Here is an 18,762-nt window from a genome sequence, read left to right as displayed (position 1 = left end):
ATGTAGTATTTGTGATGAGCAATATCTGGCCATGTGTCTTGGAATCTCTTCAGATATTAGTATATTTGCAACTACTGGTTTCAATGTGTCACTACTTTTGTAAACCCTCTGCATTAAATTCTAGTATTTATAAGTACTGTATATTACTGAATCTAGTACTAAGTGCACAGTGCTGAGATATACAGTGGAAGGACATCCATGCATTCAGAGGTCCATACACCCCGGGCGATTTTGAGCTGAAAGCCATTCACTTTCTACCATTTAAGCGGTTTCAAACCAAAAGCCGCCCAGTGTGTATGGTCCAGCGATGAGTGGAGAGCGCTGATGCACGATCCCACGTCATTGCCCGCCGCTCATCTACTGTTATTACCAATGGGCGCCATTTTTAGAGTATAAAGAGCACTACCACATGTACATCAGTCACCTTGCCCTTGAAGAAGAGCACTTGTTGCTCGAAACGCGTTGGCGGCAGTGACTGATTTGGATTACCACAAGACTGAACCTGACCAGTGCTAAGGTATTTGGGGCCACAGCAGGGTGCACTTCCGGACTGCATCCCTGCCCTTTTTCCATCCCTTGCTGGCTCCAAATACCCTTAGGGGTAAGGATTCATCTACCATTACACCGTTTTTATGCAAACCCATGTTTATTTGTCTAAATAAAATTTTATATGTTTTTTATCAAATTTCTGGCGCCTGAAAATTGTCACACCCAAACTTTTCTGTTATTACCATCAGCATGGTGGACGGGAGAAAATCGCTCAGTGTATGCACCTTAAGTATGTTTAAAATGTATTCATTATAGTGTTCACTCTAGAAATTGCCGACGTCACACTTGTGGGCGGTTCCCGGGCCCGCCGACGTCACTAAAGTGGGCGGGCCGGGCCCTGCCGAAGATGTCACGACTACAGGAGAAAGGTGCCGTGATGCCGGGGAAGCGCCGGGCATCACAGTCTGAGGCTGCGCTGGGCTTCCCCGTGCAAGCTGTCAGGCAGGCACCAGGCTGTTTTAGCGGGGAGCTGCGAGAGGGGCAGGGCGCATTTTGCCCTTATGTCACGACTACAGGAGAAAGGTGCCGTGATGCCGGGGAAGCGCCGGGCATCACAGTCTGAGGCTGCGCTGGGCTTCCCCGTGCAAGCTGTCAGGCAGGCACCAGGCTGTTTTAGCGGGGAGCTGCGAGAGGGGCAGGGCGCATTTTGCCCTTAAAATATGTGTTCCCGCTAAAACAGCCTAACGGGAACACTACATTAGCAGTCTCTGTACAGATGGCTTAATGAAGCAGATGTGATTTTTCCAGTCAGTTTTCACATTGCATTAATCAAGATCAAAGGCCAGGTCCACCTTTTTTTTTTTTTCTGTATGCAATCTATTGCAATTTTATTCTTCTGGGCGTTGATATAAACATCTGAGCCGATGTTATCTGTGCTTGGTTATGTGTAATACTATGTAAAATGTAAAGGCTCACTGATTCATATTCGTAAGCCTTTTGTTGTTAAGTTACATATGGATTGTGTGGCTTTGAATGGATTTAATGCAAGGATTGATAATTCTAGAACCAGATAGCCAGTTGCTGGGGTTGTTTGAGAATCATTTCTAAGGAGTGGATGCATATCCTTTTTTTTTTTTTTGGCTCTGCTGTGGGAAAAAGCTCATCTGCATTGCACTGTTATAATGCGATTTGTAACACAGGGCTCAACAAACCCCAGGTCAGGTTGCCAGGGCGACCAGATTCTGCATCCTGGCGACTAGATTTTTTAATTTTTTTTTTTTTAAGAAGCAGAATCTGGTTGTGGCTGGGTGCGCTTGCAGGAAGAGCCGGGCAGAGTGGTCGTCAACCTCCTCTCCGCTTCCCCCCTCCCCGCTGTACTAGAGCAGGTCTGCCGCAGTGCGGCCATTTCAAAACACGGCAGACTGTTAACTGCCTTGCAGATAGCATGAAACCCTGGCATGTAGGTAAGCGTAACTTATGTGGCATAATATGTAATAGGCATTATGGCGTGTTATGTAATGGGTATTGCAGTATGTAGCACAATGTGTAATGGCCATTATGGTGTTTGGTATAATGTTTAATGGGCATTACAGCATGTGGTCTATGTAATGGGCATTATGGCATATGGTATATGTAATGAGCATTATGGCATATGGTATAATATGTAATGGGCATTATGGCACGTAGTGTAATATGTAATGGTTGTGTGTACATGTGTAATAGGCATTACGGTGTACATTTTTGGTGCGCACTGTCCCTATTTTTAGTTTGTCTGGCTCCTACACTGGCTCCCAGATTTTAAAGACATTTGTTGAGCCCTGTTGTAATAGAAGCACTTGTTTAACCCCTTCCCGACCAGGCCTTTAATTTTTTTTTTTTTTTTCCTCCTTGCGTTCAAATAAGCGTAACTTTTTTAATTTTCCGGCTATATAGACACATGAGGGCTTTTTTTTTGCGGGACAAGTTGTACTTTTTAATGGTACCATTTACTATACCGTATAATATTCTGGGGAATCAGGAAATAATTCAATGTGGGGTAAAAAAAAAAAAAAACGCCATTCCACAATTTTGCGCTGGTTACGGTTTTTTGGAGTTCATAGTTCGTTTAAAATGATGGGTTATCTTTATTCTATGGGTCGTTACAAATCTGGTGATACCAAACTTATATAGTTTTCGTTATGTTTTACCACTAAAAAAAAAAATAGCAACTTTTACGGTTTTTCTAATTTGCGTCGCCATTTTCTGCGGCTTATAACTTTTTTTATTTTTCCACCTACGGACCTGGGTGAGGGCTCATTTTTTGCGGGCTGAAGTGTACTTTTTAATTAATACCATTATGGGATATGGGCGACTTTCTGATCTCTTTTAGTTATTTTTTTTTGGGTAGGCGATGCGACCAAAAAACGTAGTTTTGGCGTTGGGAATTATTTTCCGTTTACGCCTTTAACCGTGCGGGATAACTAATGTTATATTTTAATAGATCGGACTTTTAGGAACGCGGCGATACCAAATATGTTTATTTTGTTATTTTTTATTTATTTTTATTTGTGAAATGGGGAAAGGGGGGTGATTTGAACTTTTAATTTTTTTTTTTTTTTTTTAAACTTTTTTTTTTTTACACTTTTACTACAAGGCCCCCTAGTGTACTTGACCACTAGGGGGCGCGATCGCCTGTACTAGGTTCAGCCATAGAGCTCTATGGCTGAACATAGTGATTTTCAGCACTTTCTATTACATCCTGCCTCAGGCAGGATGTAATAGGAATACTGACACGGCCAGCACAGGGGTCTACATTAGACCCCTGGCTACCATGGCAACCGATCGGCACCCTCCGATCTCGCCGCGGGGGGCCCCGATCGGCGCCGGAGGGGGGCGCCCCCCCTCCGATCAGCTATTTAAGCACTGCGGGCGCTTTGCCCGCGGTGCTTAAAGGGTTAAACGGCCACGATCGGCGAACTCGTGGCCGTGAGAGCAGGTACCTGGCTGTAATATACAGCCATTACCTGCTCTCTTTCAAGCCAGCTCACTCCGTGAGCTGGCTTGATTCCCCCGCAACCGACATATGACGTAAATGTACGTCATATGTCGGGAAGGGGTTAAGCATGAAATATCTGTCATGGGGAGATTCCTATTAAACATGGTACACAGATTAATGAATGGTCAGAATGTCTCCCGGTGTTGCCTGACAAACTCTTAAAGGACAGTTAGGTTTGCCTAGGCCCTAAATGCTTTCCTTGGAAGATACTTTCAAAAAACTTTGTGCAGGGGCCTTCAGACTTTTAATGTAAAATGATTTTGGCCACTAAGGTACAACTTTGGACAGGAGGAGTTGGGCATATTTGAGGTTTCCTTGGTGAATTAGGGTTATATACATTCATTTGTGCACATACATTCCCCAATTTCTGTTCTCTTATACAATGTTGTAAGATTGGTATTTATCTCTTCTGTTGGGAAGTTTGGTATTTTATATAGAAAACCTTTTCTAGGCACTTTCTTCACTATCCACATTTGCAGCTAGATCATCAAATGTAGGTAAGAATTTGCCTGCTATTTGTGTACACAGATGCACCCCATTCTTTTAGCAAATAGGTGCATTTCCGTAGAGGTAAAGCATTGGGCATTTGCATGTTTCACACTCTAGTAAACAAGCTTTCAGTGTGCGGGTTGATAGTTTCTCAGAATATAAAGCTGAAATACAACTGTCCTGGCTACAGCATTGTATTGTATTGTAAATACGTAGGTTTATTCCAGATTAAGGGGCTTCAACACCTACAGATGGGCGGCTGAAAAAATCTGTACATAGATTCAGCAGAAGTTATGAAGTTAGGCATATTTCTTGATGATATTGGGTACTGTGTGTCTATGATGGCCCTCTAGGTGGCCAAACACTAGTAAAATTTGGCCCTTTTTTACATGATTTCAATGCATCAGGCAGATAAATAGTGTGAAAAGTGTCAAATATTTAATCATTTACTTATTAATCCAATCTGATGTGTGAACCCATACACATCGGATGTAGTGGTTTGTCAGTGCTGCAATAAGGATTTATCGTATCCCACAACTGTGCAAAATGACCGCATCCTTGGTCCATTGCTGGGGTATAGCATGCAAGGTTCTCATGTTATAGCTCGTACTAGTATATCGGGGCATTTACCCTATGTGCAGCAATTGATCTTACTACAAATAACTGCATAAACTGGCGCTGCCTTACGTACCCAAAGCCACTGTAATGGAATATGTTTCCTATGGAAAGGATTTGGGTTGGAAATAAAGATAGTGCTAGTAAGTGTTCACTGCTAATTTAAAAAAAAATATCTTATTGGTAATTTGTTTATTATTAGTTAACACTGCTGTATATTCCTACTGATCTTATTTCATTCGATCATACTGAGTTTTTATTCTTTTGTGTGGGTCATATGAGCTTCATGAAGTTCTGGGTCAGATTTTCGTGTGCAGTATTTTTTTTTGGCAAAGTTATTGGATCAAAATACATCAATGTTTAACCTTTGTTCACACAGGGGGAGATCCTATTAGCGGTTAACCCTTTTTAGGTATATTCAGTGCCGATTAGACGAGCAGTGCCTTCTGCTCAGTCATAGCCTGCCCTCAGTATTTGGCTAATACCCTGCACCTGCTGTTTCCACCTCGCTATTTCTAAAAAGCGAGTTGGAAACGGCGAGTGCGGCTGCCAAATCAGTGAGGCTCGCGGCTATATGCAGCAGGCTCACGGTTTTAGCTGAGAACCTCATCGTTAAGGGGAATTGGTGAGGATTCCTCCAGAACATAGAATAGGGCAAGAAGGGGGAACAGCAGGGATGACTTGTTTTCGGTGATCCTAGCTGTAAACAAGCCATCCTCACCATAAAAACCCCCTACACCCATTTGAGTGCCAGGGGAATTTGTGAAAAGTGGTGTGAAAATTGCCCAGCTTTTTGGCACTCAAAGGCTTAATAGATTTGCTGAGGGGCTATCCTATTAACCCCAATGTGGTGTGCTTGCACTTATTGAGGATTGTGGGCAGGTGAAACATAATCCCTGATAAGCCACCACAGGAGACTCTGTTTTGTGGGCAATAACACATGGGTCCAGAAACTTATCCTGGATCATATGTGTTATTGCCCATTAGCGGGTAGTTTTACTGCACTGCAAAAATGGTCTACAATAGGATAGCATTATGATAACAATGGGCTAAAATCTGAATAAAAAAAACAAACTTTTTTTTTAGCCTATTTGTCATGCGTTAAACTTCAACTGGCAGTAGGATACCCCCATTTGAAGTCTTAACTGTAAACTATGAGTCTAAGAACAGTTCAATTATTTATTTTATTTTTTAATTCAGTGTAACACAATTACTTAAATTACAAATTTTAAGTGGTCTAATAACCTTTTAGTTTTGACTTCTGAAACCATGGCTTGTCACTTCCCATTGTATGATTTACATCCAAAATTGTAAACCTACATAAAAATATATGCTTGCTCTCTACTCCTGCACATCTCTGTTAAGAGCTCAGGTATGTACAGTAACAGTAGTTGTAATCTGTTTTGCAGCAAGTCGCTGTGTTAGTCGGGCAGATAGTAAAGCTGACCATACTTTAGTGCGATTTGGACACTTTTTTTTTTTTTTTTTTCATCCGATTCCGACACATTGGGCCATGGAATAATATGAAGTGGAAAATCAAATTTGTTTTGTCTCCGATTCTGATCAGTCCCGTGTACATCAGATCTGAGTCGGAGATCAGACATGCTTACAAGTAAGATCTGTGGAATCGGACAGCTTCTGTCAACGGTGAATGGGATCGCATACGATACATCACATCCAAAAGGATGGCATATATATTGCAAGTAATCCTGTCACCTGGGAAGCTCCCTGGTGGTTCAACTTAAACATTATCCTTTGAAAAGTGGCATAAATATATGGCCAGCTTAACAATTGGCGCGTGTCTTGTAGAATGAGTTGAGTGCCTTGGTGTACTCCTACACAGTGGCAGTGATGTCACTAACTTTCTTGGCTTTTTTGTTTTAGCTGTGTAGTGGCCCATTGGGACAGGGTCCTAATGGACTGGATAGATACATGTCTTAATAGCTGAAATAAAATATGTCACAGTAATATTGAATAATGTAGACTACATACTGTAGTTTATACCTTGAAACACAACTCTGGCATTTTGTAGCCCTTTTTTAAATGGAGCATAAGTTTCTTATATAGCGCACATATTCTGCATAGCTTTACAGAGAATTTTTTAACATTCACATCAGTCCCTGCCCCGGTGGAGCTTACAATCTATATTCCCTACCACAAGTACACGTGCACACAGACATTCTAGGGTTAATTTTTGTTTGGCACCAATTAACCTACCAGTATATTTTTGGATTGTGGGAGGAAACCAGAGTACCCGGAGGAAACCCACGCAAGCATGGGGAGAATTTACAAACTCTGCACAGTTAGGGCCATGGTGGGAATCGAACCCGTGACCCCAGTGCTGTGAGGCAGTAATGCTGCCCTCATAATACTCTGTGGAATAATTGCCTTGTTGGTAAACCTAACAGACAGAAATGTTGAAGATTGCAGTCACCAACGTAAGTAACTAAAAGGTGCGATACCTCAGGTGTATGTTTTCCCGATCTGCTGATCAAAAACCTAGATTGGTGCCCATCGATTTGGCATGCCCTTGAGGGAATTGTAGAAATTCTTCATGTCGATATTTCCTAATTATTTGTAACTGGGATTGGCACATCAGGAAAATGAAACATACTGAAATTGTAAATCTGTAGCTGATGTATTTGGGGCCTTTAATTGGGCATAGATCTGATTTCCTTTGTCCAGTTTAAAACTGGAAGTTCAATGGTTGAAAGTCCACTCAGTCCTCATCAGGTAGTCCAATCTGTCCATTTTGACCATAGGTATATACAATGTACAGTATTTTGGTGAACAGCCACATAGGGCAGCCATGGTTCCTTTAGTTGTTTTATGCAGCAAATTATGACTAAACTTATCTATCAGAATTGACGTTTATGGGTGCTATGAGGTGCCCTGTTCTATTTAAACAAAGCTATTGGCTCAGATAAATTTAGTGAACAATATAAAGTATTATCGGATTACTTAAACATCAGGCTATGTTGATTGAGCCAGCCAGCTCATCGTATGACTGCAACTGCAGCCAGGTTGTAACCTACCTTTTAGTGTAGACTTTTATTTTTTTTTTTTTTCAGCAATGTTTGAAGGGGTTAACTGGGAGCTGAGTGAAGTCTGTGATGATGAAACAAAGCTAGGGTTGTGTGGAGGCGGTGGGCAGAGGAGTGTCTAGACAGGAGTGGGGGGAGTGCTACAAGCATACCTTTGCCATGTCTGGGGAGGAAGTGAAGACCTTTTTGGTGTTACGAATTTAACCACTTCACTGTTAAAGTATATAGTGACACTTTCTTCAGGAGACAAACCAAAGCTGTGCGCTTCAGGTTACAAAAGCAGATTGACGTTTTACGCCTACCTGATGCCTATCTTTTGAAATCCAGTTCCCTGGACTAGGTTTTGTTACTTTAGCAGGCAGTAAATATCTCGGAGTGGTTACAGTTGCATGCATGACACTTTAGCTATCCATGATATTTTTGGTGGCATGATATTTCAGTGCCTTCTGCAAGGCAAATTGTTAGGTCCTTGAGATTTGAGACTGGAACCACCTTTGGGTCCTGCATGCTGTGTCCTCCTCCACACAGTACCAGCAATTGTCTCCTCACCTTTCAGACTTAATAGTATAGGGGTTTGGCTGTGGGCCAGTCTGTGCAATGACAAATAAAGGTGGAACATGCTGTGGATACCAGTTAGACAGGGATCACCCATACAACTGAGATAAGAATGTGTATAATGCAGTGATTATGTGGTGTACTCATGTTCCCTAGCAAGAATGAGGAAGCTCTGTATTCCTGCTACAGCCAATTTCTCTTTCCTTTTCATGTTAAAAGAAAACCCCTCATTTTTGGTTCTTTCCAGCAATGCTTAGAAATATACGAAAGCTTTCCCTTTTACACAAACCTACAATAATCGACTGAAAATCCACAACCTTTTTACGAAAATGCATTTTTATAAGCTTTGAAATAAAGCCTGTGAGTTGTAGGCAGCTATAAGATTTTGGTGATTTTACCGCTGGAGATAAAACTGCAGTTCTACATTTTGTGCTCTAAATCTAGTGGCCAAACTGTCATGTCTCCCTGCAGCGCGCAGGCTGCTGTATCTCCAGTTCTATCTTCGTACTTGTCGGATATACCCACTGTATTACCTGGTTATTAGAGCCCAACTTTGCTTTTTTTCAATGACTTAACATTGTTGTTATTTGTAAAGGCAAAATAGTGTGCACTGAGTATCAGCACAAGTTGTATTCATTTTGTGGTTGTATCCCCTTGATTAACTTAAACACACATATACATACACACACACAATTCCCCTTGTTTCTGTTCTGGAGTGTATTAGTGTATGATTGTTAAGCTGGCTTGGCGACGTGAGTATTCCTCTGCAAGACTTCTTTAGCAGTTTCTTTCTTCATTTATGGGGCTCTAAAGTTCAGCTGTATATGAGGTCCCTGGGTTGACCCATCTCTAGGTCAACTACTTATTATTGACACCTTGAAATGGTTGACATACCATAGGTCAGCATGGTTGACACAAGCTTAAGGCCTACATGGGCATAGTCAACATGCATTTTTCACTTTTTTTGGTTTGTGTAGACGGACCTGGTTCATACTTCACTATCTAAGTGGGCACAGAGTGAGAATATAATAGTGCCCAAAGTATGGCGTGTGCAGCTGCATACTTATACGGCATTCATGTTGACAGACACAAAAAACCCCCAATAAACAGAAACCGCATGTTGACCTTGTGACTGACTGTCCACCACCTAGACCATTGTCTATGTCTTATACAGTAACCAGTGTAACAATGCCTTGAGGGAGGTAATATAAAGTTGTGGCTCCACCTCCAGCCATTTGGTGTGCAGTATGTTTTCTTTTTTTTCACTTTATTTTTTCTTTGCATGCAATGGCACAGAGTACAAAATACATGTCTTTACCAAAATTTCCAAGGGAATGCATATAGAATCATTCAATAAAATGCAGAAAAGTGTTTGTAAATATATTTTGGTGAATGAGAAATGGATGTACACTGATAGGAATGTGCTAGCTAAATCGGCTTGCATCTGCACGTAGTTAAACAGCGTTATAAACTGATGAAAGAGTAATGACTGTATGTGTAAGAGCAGCCTGACTGGAGCAATGGTTTACATTACTTGTCTCACAGCACCGAGTTTGTGGGTTAGATTCTCACCATCGCCCTGTGTGAGTTTCCTCCCACAATCCAAAAATATGCTTGTATGTTAAATTTTCTTTTTAACACTAGTGTGTGTGTGTATATGATGGGGAATATAGATCTGGCCGGGACTAATGCTAAATATTACATGGCTTATGAGAGCCCTGTATAAATAACGGTCATTACGTAATATTGTTTAAAAATGCAAATACAAACCCCATACAATTTAGCAAAAACACCAATCCCATCAATGCCGCCTAGAGTCCTGACTATCCAGATAAGCAGCTGTAGTAAAGGAAACTTCAACCATTTAGACCAAATGCAGTCTCATTTTGGCTAGGACATCCCTGTCTGTAAATAAATGTCTCCCGGCTAATGGCATTAAACAGGGAAACCTAGTGGTAACCTAGTAATCCCAGGAACACTGCAGTTCTTGTGTGAAATGGTTGATAGAGCACTAACATGGGGTTGCTCAATTTGTAGGGTTCAATTAGGAGTGACTTGCCCTCCACCAGTAAGTTCAGCTATATGCTGTAGTTACGGTAGTTCTAGACATGGGGCGGCATAATAAAAATCAGCATGACTGGGGAGATCCACAGCTGAATTTTCTGTGCTGCTTTAATGGCCGCCCGTGCCTAACTGACCCCTTTCTTTTATTTTTATTTTTTTATGTAAAGAATCACAAAGTCTGTTAATATACGTGATATTTATTTACAAGTATATATTGCTTTATATGTAATTTTGTGTTTTAATTGTAATGGTTCTCCTTTCACACCATTATGATATTTACGTACTGTAGCTAAGGAACTTTATTAGGTGACAGGCTAAAGACCCTGGGCTGTTTCTTCCGGCTGATGCAATAAGATCCCTGGAAAGCTTTTTTTTCTGCAGGCTATATGGTTATGAAGCCAAACAGGAAGTTAGTAACATATGGAGTTAAGGGAGAGCTGGTGTTGAAAAAAGCATATTGACTTGGAGATCAAAGACCCCTCTTGCCCATTTCTAGAGATCACTAGAATTTAAGTAGAATGTCTGTTTGCATTGTATTTACTGGTAAGAAAGATCCCCACTGCCATTTTAGTGTGCATCAGACTCATTTTTTTGTGCGATTTTGATTACAACTATTTTAAATTTCGAAACGGGCACAATTTCTAAGTCTCCTTACATGAGAAAATGGAACTAACAAGTCCGATCTGTCTGAATTCCTGGACTTTTTTCCGTCAATCTGCGGCCGCCCACTGTCCAACAGTCGAGCTGGGCAAAAACAGCCCGGGATTCAGACTGTCGAGATCCCATATTGAATACCCCACTTAAGCTTGATACACATTAAACATTTGAAACTATTTGGGTGATTCTGACGGATAGTAATGACCAAGCATTTATATTGCCCAGTGTGTACTCTATCACAATGTACGTTTCCGTTGAACACCACTTCTGAACTTTTGAACATACTGAAAGACTTGTAAGTATGTTAATGACCGCATACTCATGGATGTGGCCACTGGCAATATCTTTTGCAGGATTGCAAAGTTTGTATGCACTCTATCATTGGTCTTGTAGTTCAGCTTACCAATGTTGGGAGGGACATGCTCATTTAAAGTGTCCTCTAGGCACCACAATGTGTAGGTGCTTTACTATACTACTTTTTCCATGTTACCGAGCTGCATCCTTCTAGTGCTACTAAACTCTAAAGCTGGATTATGCATGTTTCTGAATGATTGCGGTGGACCTTAACATGCCACAATGTATTGATTGGTGGTGAAGTGTCAGCTGATTTATGCTGGATCGTTTACCTTGATCTGCCCAAGCATAACAAATTGGCTCTATGGATGCTGCAACATATTTATGATGGACCACATCTGTTTAATAGACTTTCTTTATGCATGGTAGTTGGTAGTGAACAATAAAAATAACATCTGGGAATATTAGAGATAGTATGCAAAGGTCTTTTCTGCAGATGTGGTTAGTGTTCATGAAGACAATATCCTCCTGTCGAGGTATAAAAATGGTGGACTTTCTGGTTGCTGATAATTATGGCTAGCATGGCTGCAAAACGAGACCTATGTGATCTTGAAAGAGGTGATTATTGAGGTGCATTTGGTGCAGCTACAAAAAAATAAAAAATAAAACACCAAGCACTTAATTCAGCATCTAGATATCTTTGCATTCCTGAACTACATAGTTACACAATAGCGTATAGTCAATGACTACTGATAGTGGCATATGATTTATGTTTAATAATAAAACAAAGTCCACATCAGTGTGTGTGTGTGTATATATATTTATATTTATGAAAACTGTATATCCAAGCAAGCGAGATAGAGACAGAACTGCACTCCTTTTTAGCATGCACTAATGTCCATTTAATATCCAAAAATCAGTCTTAAGAGAGAGGCTTGTATGCCGAAACAGATTATTCGACTGCTGAATAGCCATGCCTTGGATGGGTGATTATACTTGTGGTCCATTATGCATTGGCTTCATTAAGCTGAACTGTGAATTACCCTGTAACTTATTTTTGGATATTAAAATGTACTTTAGTTCATGCTAAAAAGGAGTGCTGTTCTGTCTGTAAATGGCTTGCTTGGATATATAGTTTTCGTATTAATCATTTCTGGACTGGCACCCGGCCCTTATTTTTTATTGAAGTGTGCAGATCCCCCAAGTTTATCACTCTCTCTATCTCTGTGTGTACATATGTATAGATGTATATAGATACACACACACACACGCATGCATGCATGCATACATACATACAATCTCTATCTGCATGCTAAACCCGCTTCTCACTTCCTCCAAAGAACATATCGCGCGTTCAGTGGTACCAAGCAGTAGTGGAACCTGATATCATGGGTCCTCAAACTGCAGCCCTCCAGATGTTGTGAAACTACAAATCCCAGCATGCCTTGCCACAGTTTTAACACTCCCTTTATAGCAAAACTGTGGCAAGGCATGCTGAGATTTGTAGTTTCACAACATCTGGAGGGCCACAGTTTGAAGACCCATGTGTTAGATGAATTCATCCCTTCCTATGTGGTTGATGGCTGAGTGCACCAATGGTGCAAACCTAAACCCTCTAAAGCAATGAGGTCCTCCTCCCCCCCCCCCCCCCCCCCCCCCCCCCCCGCAGTGTTTATGGGATCTGTAATATGTTAAGCATATTCCTCTCATGGCTTGGGTACAATGAATTGTGTATACAGTATCCATATAGACTGGAACAGTGGTAGGCAACCTCCAGCTGCTATGGAACTAAACACAACAGTATGGCTTCTCACCGTGCTGCTATTTAATACCTGGTACAACTGTGGTAATGCATGCTGGGATATGTAGGTCCAAAGTAGTTGGCATCCCAAAGGTTTTCTATCCCTAGGTGAATATTATTATTCCCTAGTCATTCAGGCACTTAAGTGAAAGCTATATACCCCAATTCGTGGCCCAGCGATATCAGTATCTCAAGTAGGGAAACACTGTAGGCATGGCTAGGTATACAGTGTACACATAGGTCAAATAGCAAATAGTCAAAATCGTCCATGAGCCGAATCGCACCGTGTTTGCACACCTTTACTTTCCCTCTCCACTGGAAGCCGTATCTTGTACAAAAACAATCACCTGATTTGCTGTGACATCACTGGTCCTCTCCTTGTTTTTTTTTTTTTTTTTTTAAATAACCAACTACTTTCCACATTACTGTGTTAAGCAGGCCAATTAGTGGGTATCCATTGTGTTAGGGCCCTCACTTCCTGCTCCAGTTATCAGTAGCAAAGCAGGGCATACACTATACAATTATATCACTTGTCCAATCTGGCTGGTTGGTATGGGAGCAAATGAGTGGACCATTTGTTACTAAACACTGGAAAACAAAAACTGCCATTGAAATTTGGTTAAATCCCGATGAGCAGGGTTTGTGATACGCAGTTTTCTTAAAGATTTTCAGACCTTTTCATAAAATTATTAAAGCCATCTAAATCTTTGTGCTTTCTGTAAAAAATGTCCGTAATGTTTAACATGTTTTTTTTTAAGAGTCCTTGCTCCTCTCTTAATTCTAAGGCTACTAACATTAATATTTGTCTGAAGCTAATACGTTATCGAAGAAAGCACATTGGCTATTGAGATTTATTTTTATTTTTTTCCTTTCTCCCAGGTTCTTGGACTCCAAGCATAAAAACCATTACAAGATCTACAATCTGTAAGTATATATTAAGTTGCCTCCTTTACTAAACACCATGGTTCAAATATTAGCCCTGAGTGAAAGTGGAATGCTTTTAATTTCTATAGACAGAGTGGACGGGTATTGTTTTACTGACTTGCAAGTTTGAAACAATTAGTTGGAGGAGCCTAATAGAGAGTTCTGTTAGCTCAGTTGTGTTGGTGGAGTGATGAGGTTAAATGGAATTTTGGCAGGCGTTCATGTTACTTGATCTACTTTTAAATGACTTGGAATGGAGCCCGCTTCATGGCCTGTGACCATGTGTTGAATTGAAATAGAATGCATGGACAATACATTTGACTTGTGAACTTTTGGGAAGAGCTCCTGGAAATCACACAGGTGGATATATTTATTTAGACTATGATCAAGAATCTTATGTTATAAAACCCAGCTATTTTTGCAGACGCCAAAAAAGATGGCTGCATGTGATAGATATAGGTGGGTGTATACACTGTAAATAGACAACCACACATTATCCTCTACCTCCTGTTTCTGTGCACAGTGTCAATTGGCTACAGATGGGAGAATGTTACAACCCCAATTAAATTCCTAGCAGTTTCAGTAGGAGCCAAGCGTGGTAGATTTCATGTAGATGAAGGCAAATGAATTCGAGCTGGTCATAAAATGGTTCCGATTTCTGATCAATCTCAATTCTGTCATAGCTGTTGATTTGCAAAGCTGAAAAATAGGAACAATATTTGTAACTATAATTACGAGCCCATCAAAAGACGGAAAATAGATAGGTCATCGTGGCGACTGTGTGCGCCTGAACCGAGCAACACGTGGATTGGTTGGCCCGATCCCATCTATGGGGTCACTGGCATGCAAATTACTTTTATTCACCATATAGAGTTGTGGAGCGGCGTTAGCGTGTTATTATACGGGGTGCTTATTAGTGGGCTTGCCTTTTTTGTTTTTTTACTAGAAATTTTTGATCAGATTGTAGTAAGGACGCCTATGCTGGGAAATTGGTTCTTCTTAGAAAGAAGTACCGGCTACGGTCATTTGTTATAGGTTTTGATATTTTCAAATCCTTTTAGAGGGTTTAGAAGCCTTTTTACATGTCTGACTCGCATTGGTGTCTATTTTACTGCTAAAGACGTGACTGTTGCTATATTGGAAAAGAACAGTTGTGTCTTATCCTTTCTGAGCAGTTCGGCTTCATTAATGTAAATCGTGCAGGTGTTCTGAAGTGTGCATAAAATGCATTTTTGTGTTTAGTACACTAATAAACGCTGCCTGTGTACAGTATGTGGGATATTTCGGGTGGCCCCCGAGCTAATTACTAATTTCCTGCTGAACTGTTAAGGTTGCATTATTAGAGCCACCCATTTAAATTATTGATCTGCGTTGCAGCAGCTATTGTACAGGGCTTTCACACTGAATACATTTTGGCTACAGCTTGTAACTTTCTTTACCACTGTGCTGCATATGGAGGGCGCTCCAAGATTTTGCAAGCAATGATCTCTTTTTATTTGGTGGATTTTAATTGTTTCAACTTATGCAATCTGGTGACAGCCGACGTAGCCATTCGAATTGTTGCTTTGTTCGTAAGTGAATAGCTGCAGAGGGGGGAGGTAGTGAGCTGAAATGTGCTATAAAGGCCCCCATCCACTAGGGCGAGTTATCACATGCTGTACCTCGCATACGATACACCACCAAATCACCCTGCAGTTACCACGGTGGCAGGATAGCATACAATACAGTATATGCAGTCCTTTTGCATGCAATGCATCTAATGCGATCCTATCCAGGGCTACATACTGTGACAAATATTCATGGCAGCCATTCAGATATGCGACTGAGATGCAAGGCGCACGGGAATGTGCCTCACATCGCAGTCGCATGAAGATGAAAAGAGATGTCACTTCATGTTCTCCATTGCAGCAATGTGTTGGAATCACATAAAATGTGTCAATATCGCACTAGTGGATGGTGACTAAAAGGTGCCATACACTAGTAACATTTATCTTCAGATCTGGCTGGTTGGAACAAAAACATGGTTATGGATGAGACAGTTTGTCAGTTTTCCAGCATTTCCAAGCAAATGGTCAACTGTCATTTGCTCTCATCCATAACCATATTTTTGTTCCAACCAGACAGATCTGAAGATAAATCTGCGTGTGTATGGCCACCTTAAGTCAGACATTTCAGCACTAGTAATGAAAGGCATGCACTTGCAAGCACTGCGGGGGTGGGGCGCAATTGAGTTGAATTGCCAGCATTTATGATGGTTGTGAGATTTTGAAATGTACAAATTGCTTCTAATTTGTGTATTTTGTGTATCGCCAACATGTCGAGCAATCCGTACATTAGGTGACTGAGAAATAGAATATATATTTATATGCATAGTTATGTAGGGGGGACTACAAAACTTAACGTAACTGAGCTTTGTATTTGTCTATATGCATTTGCACTTTTATGTACATGAGCTCTATAAATGGTTGTTTCTCTTTAAAAGTGCTTGCTCTACAAGACGTTATCTAAGACGGGCAGACATGTCCTTCACATAGGCCACTTTCCAGAATCAGGCTGAGTATAATGAGTAAGGAGCCAGGCCAATAATGACATCACAAGGCATTTGCACTGAGAGCAGTCCAAGATCAATGACTTGGGTCTTAATTGCATATCTCCTTAAATAATGCAGAGTAATGTGTTTTACAAGAGCATTCTGCAAATGGGAACTAGAAATAATTAGACCCCTTTTTCCGCTGTTACTAAATAACAGCAGAAAAATGGGTCTAATTTTACAATTTCACCAGCCTTCCTGTAGTGGGCCCTTGATGATGCATATTGTGTAATGTAAATACTTGTCTAAAGTCTGTTTTTATCTTCTAGATGTGCAGAAAGACATTACGATACCAACAAATTTGCCTGCAGAGGTAAGTGATTTGTTTTTTAATCCAATTGATAAGGGAATTCATGTTTTGGTTAAATGTATGTTTAACAGGACAAATTGAAGCTGCCACATGGTTCTGCTTACTATGAAACCTTGATGGTTTGCCTGAAGCACACAACACTACCATAAGCTGTATGTGTTCCTGTTCTTATAAATAACATTCAGAGAATTTAGTTGCCTCAGATGTTGTGGTAATGTGCAATTTCAGGGTGTATTTGTTACAAAAATGATTGTTTGCATTCGTATGTGCACAGTTACAGCACCTAATACACTCCAAAAAATGGCACCACAAGTGTAGTAAAGATCCTTAGGTGGCCAAGTTAGTAGAGCATTCCTGGGTTTTGCCACGTGTGATTGTAGGTCAGATTCACCTGTGTAGTCTGCTGACTTAGGTTTTCGGTTAAAGTGGAAATGTACATTTTAGATGGTTTTTAATTTGTTGCTTAATGGAACTTTTCTAATACTACTGTTTCAGTAATTAAAAAAAAACTTTTGCTATACCAATTGTCCATACAGTTGCACAGTATCCTTTTGAAGACCACAATCCACCACAGTTAGAGCTAATCAAACCATTTTGTGAAGATCTTGACCAATGGCTAAGTGAAAATGATAATGTAGCGGCAATCCACTGTAAAGCTGGTAAAGGACGTACAGGAGTAATGATCTGTGCTTATTTGTTACATCGAGGCAAATTTCTGAAGGCACAAGAAGCACTAGATTTTTATGGAGAAGTGCGGACTCGAGACAAAAAGGTTAGTAGCCCTGTGTTTAGCCATCAAGCTTGCTAAAAATTGGTCTACTGAGCTAAAGCGGAACACTAGCGAAGTCACTATTTGGCATCATTAAGCTGTGTGCACACAGTGTTTACCTGTTTTTGTAGTAGTGTATATTTTAGAGCATGCACCACAAATAAGGTCAAATAAATTGTAATGACTACATAAAATGTTAGTATTTTTTTTTTCTTTTTTCAAATTTGTTTTCTATTTTAATTTTCTTTTTTTTAAACTACTAATTCCCTATACTGCACAATGAGAACCAGCATTTCAGAAGTCCCATTGCTGTTGCAGGTAGTGAAGTCAATCCCGGGATTCGCAATTGAAAAAAATGCTCTATCCCAAAATTGGCTTTCCTAATTTAAAAAAACTGCCTGGCCGCCCCGCATTTACTTACAGGTACGGCCGGGATCTGGGTGGATAGGTGGGCAGGCAGGCTGATGCTGCCGGATGGTGGGTGGTTTGTTGTTGCCAGGTGGGCGGGGTGTTCTCCGGGAGCCGATGCGAGGGAACGGTTAGGGCTGGCGACCAGCACACCCATGATCAAGGTGACTCAGGCGGGCTGTGTGGCTGCACTACCGGGGATGGGAGAAGCCGGGCAGCGTTTGAGCGGATGCTCAGTCGCTGCCTGCCATTAGACTGCACATGCGCAATCTAATCCCGGGATTGGAAACGATAGTAGCAGGTACATCATAAAAACAGCATTTCTGTACTTGGGTGTGCTACAATAGCTTTCTCCTTGATATTAAAAAGACTGTTAAGCGAGGCAGAAAAAAAACTAAAAACTGCTACAATTTCCACGGCACATAGTAACAAAGTTTTTCCTTGTGTGTTTTTTTAGGGTGTGACAATTCCCAGCCAAAGGCGCTATGTATATTACTACAGCTACTTGTTAAAAAATAATTTGGATTACAGACCAGTGGCACTGTTGTTTCACAAGATGATGTTTGAAACCGTTCCGATGTTCAGTGGCGGAACATGCAGTAAGTGTAAGAAATATATTTTCTCTTTTCATTCTTGAGAAATAATTACCTAGTAGACAATGTAAATCTATGTAATGTATAAATGCGAATTTGTCGAAATTTTATATATATATATATATA

General features: G+C 40.7%; 1 protein-coding gene across 4 annotated transcripts in view; it reads left to right on the top strand.

Moving 5' to 3' along the window:
- The window catches only part of PTEN (phosphatase and tensin homolog), a 64,635-nt gene that overhangs the window by 20,996 nt on the left and 24,877 nt on the right, over positions 1-18,762 (top strand). For 2 of the 4 annotated variants that reach the window (XM_083149063.1, XM_083149061.1), the window contains exons 3-6: positions 13,922-13,966; positions 16,826-16,869; positions 17,403-17,638; positions 18,501-18,642. In XM_083149063.1, coding sequence (XP_083005189.1) covers positions 13,922-13,966; positions 16,826-16,869; positions 17,403-17,638; positions 18,501-18,642 — 467 coding nt within the window. Of the gene's footprint in view, positions 1-13,921; positions 13,967-16,825; positions 16,870-17,402; positions 17,639-18,500; positions 18,649-18,762 lie in introns of all 4 variants that reach the window. The other 2 variants (XM_083149062.1, XM_083149060.1) reach the window with 1 other exon arrangement.

The sequence above is a fragment of the Crinia signifera genome, chromosome 6, assembly GCF_055691185.1.
Source record: "Crinia signifera chromosome 6, ASM5569118v1, whole genome shotgun sequence".
In the NCBI taxonomy this organism is placed as follows: Eukaryota; Metazoa; Chordata; class Amphibia; order Anura; family Myobatrachidae; genus Crinia; species Crinia signifera.
This window is presented reverse-complemented; position numbering and strand designations above follow the sequence as displayed.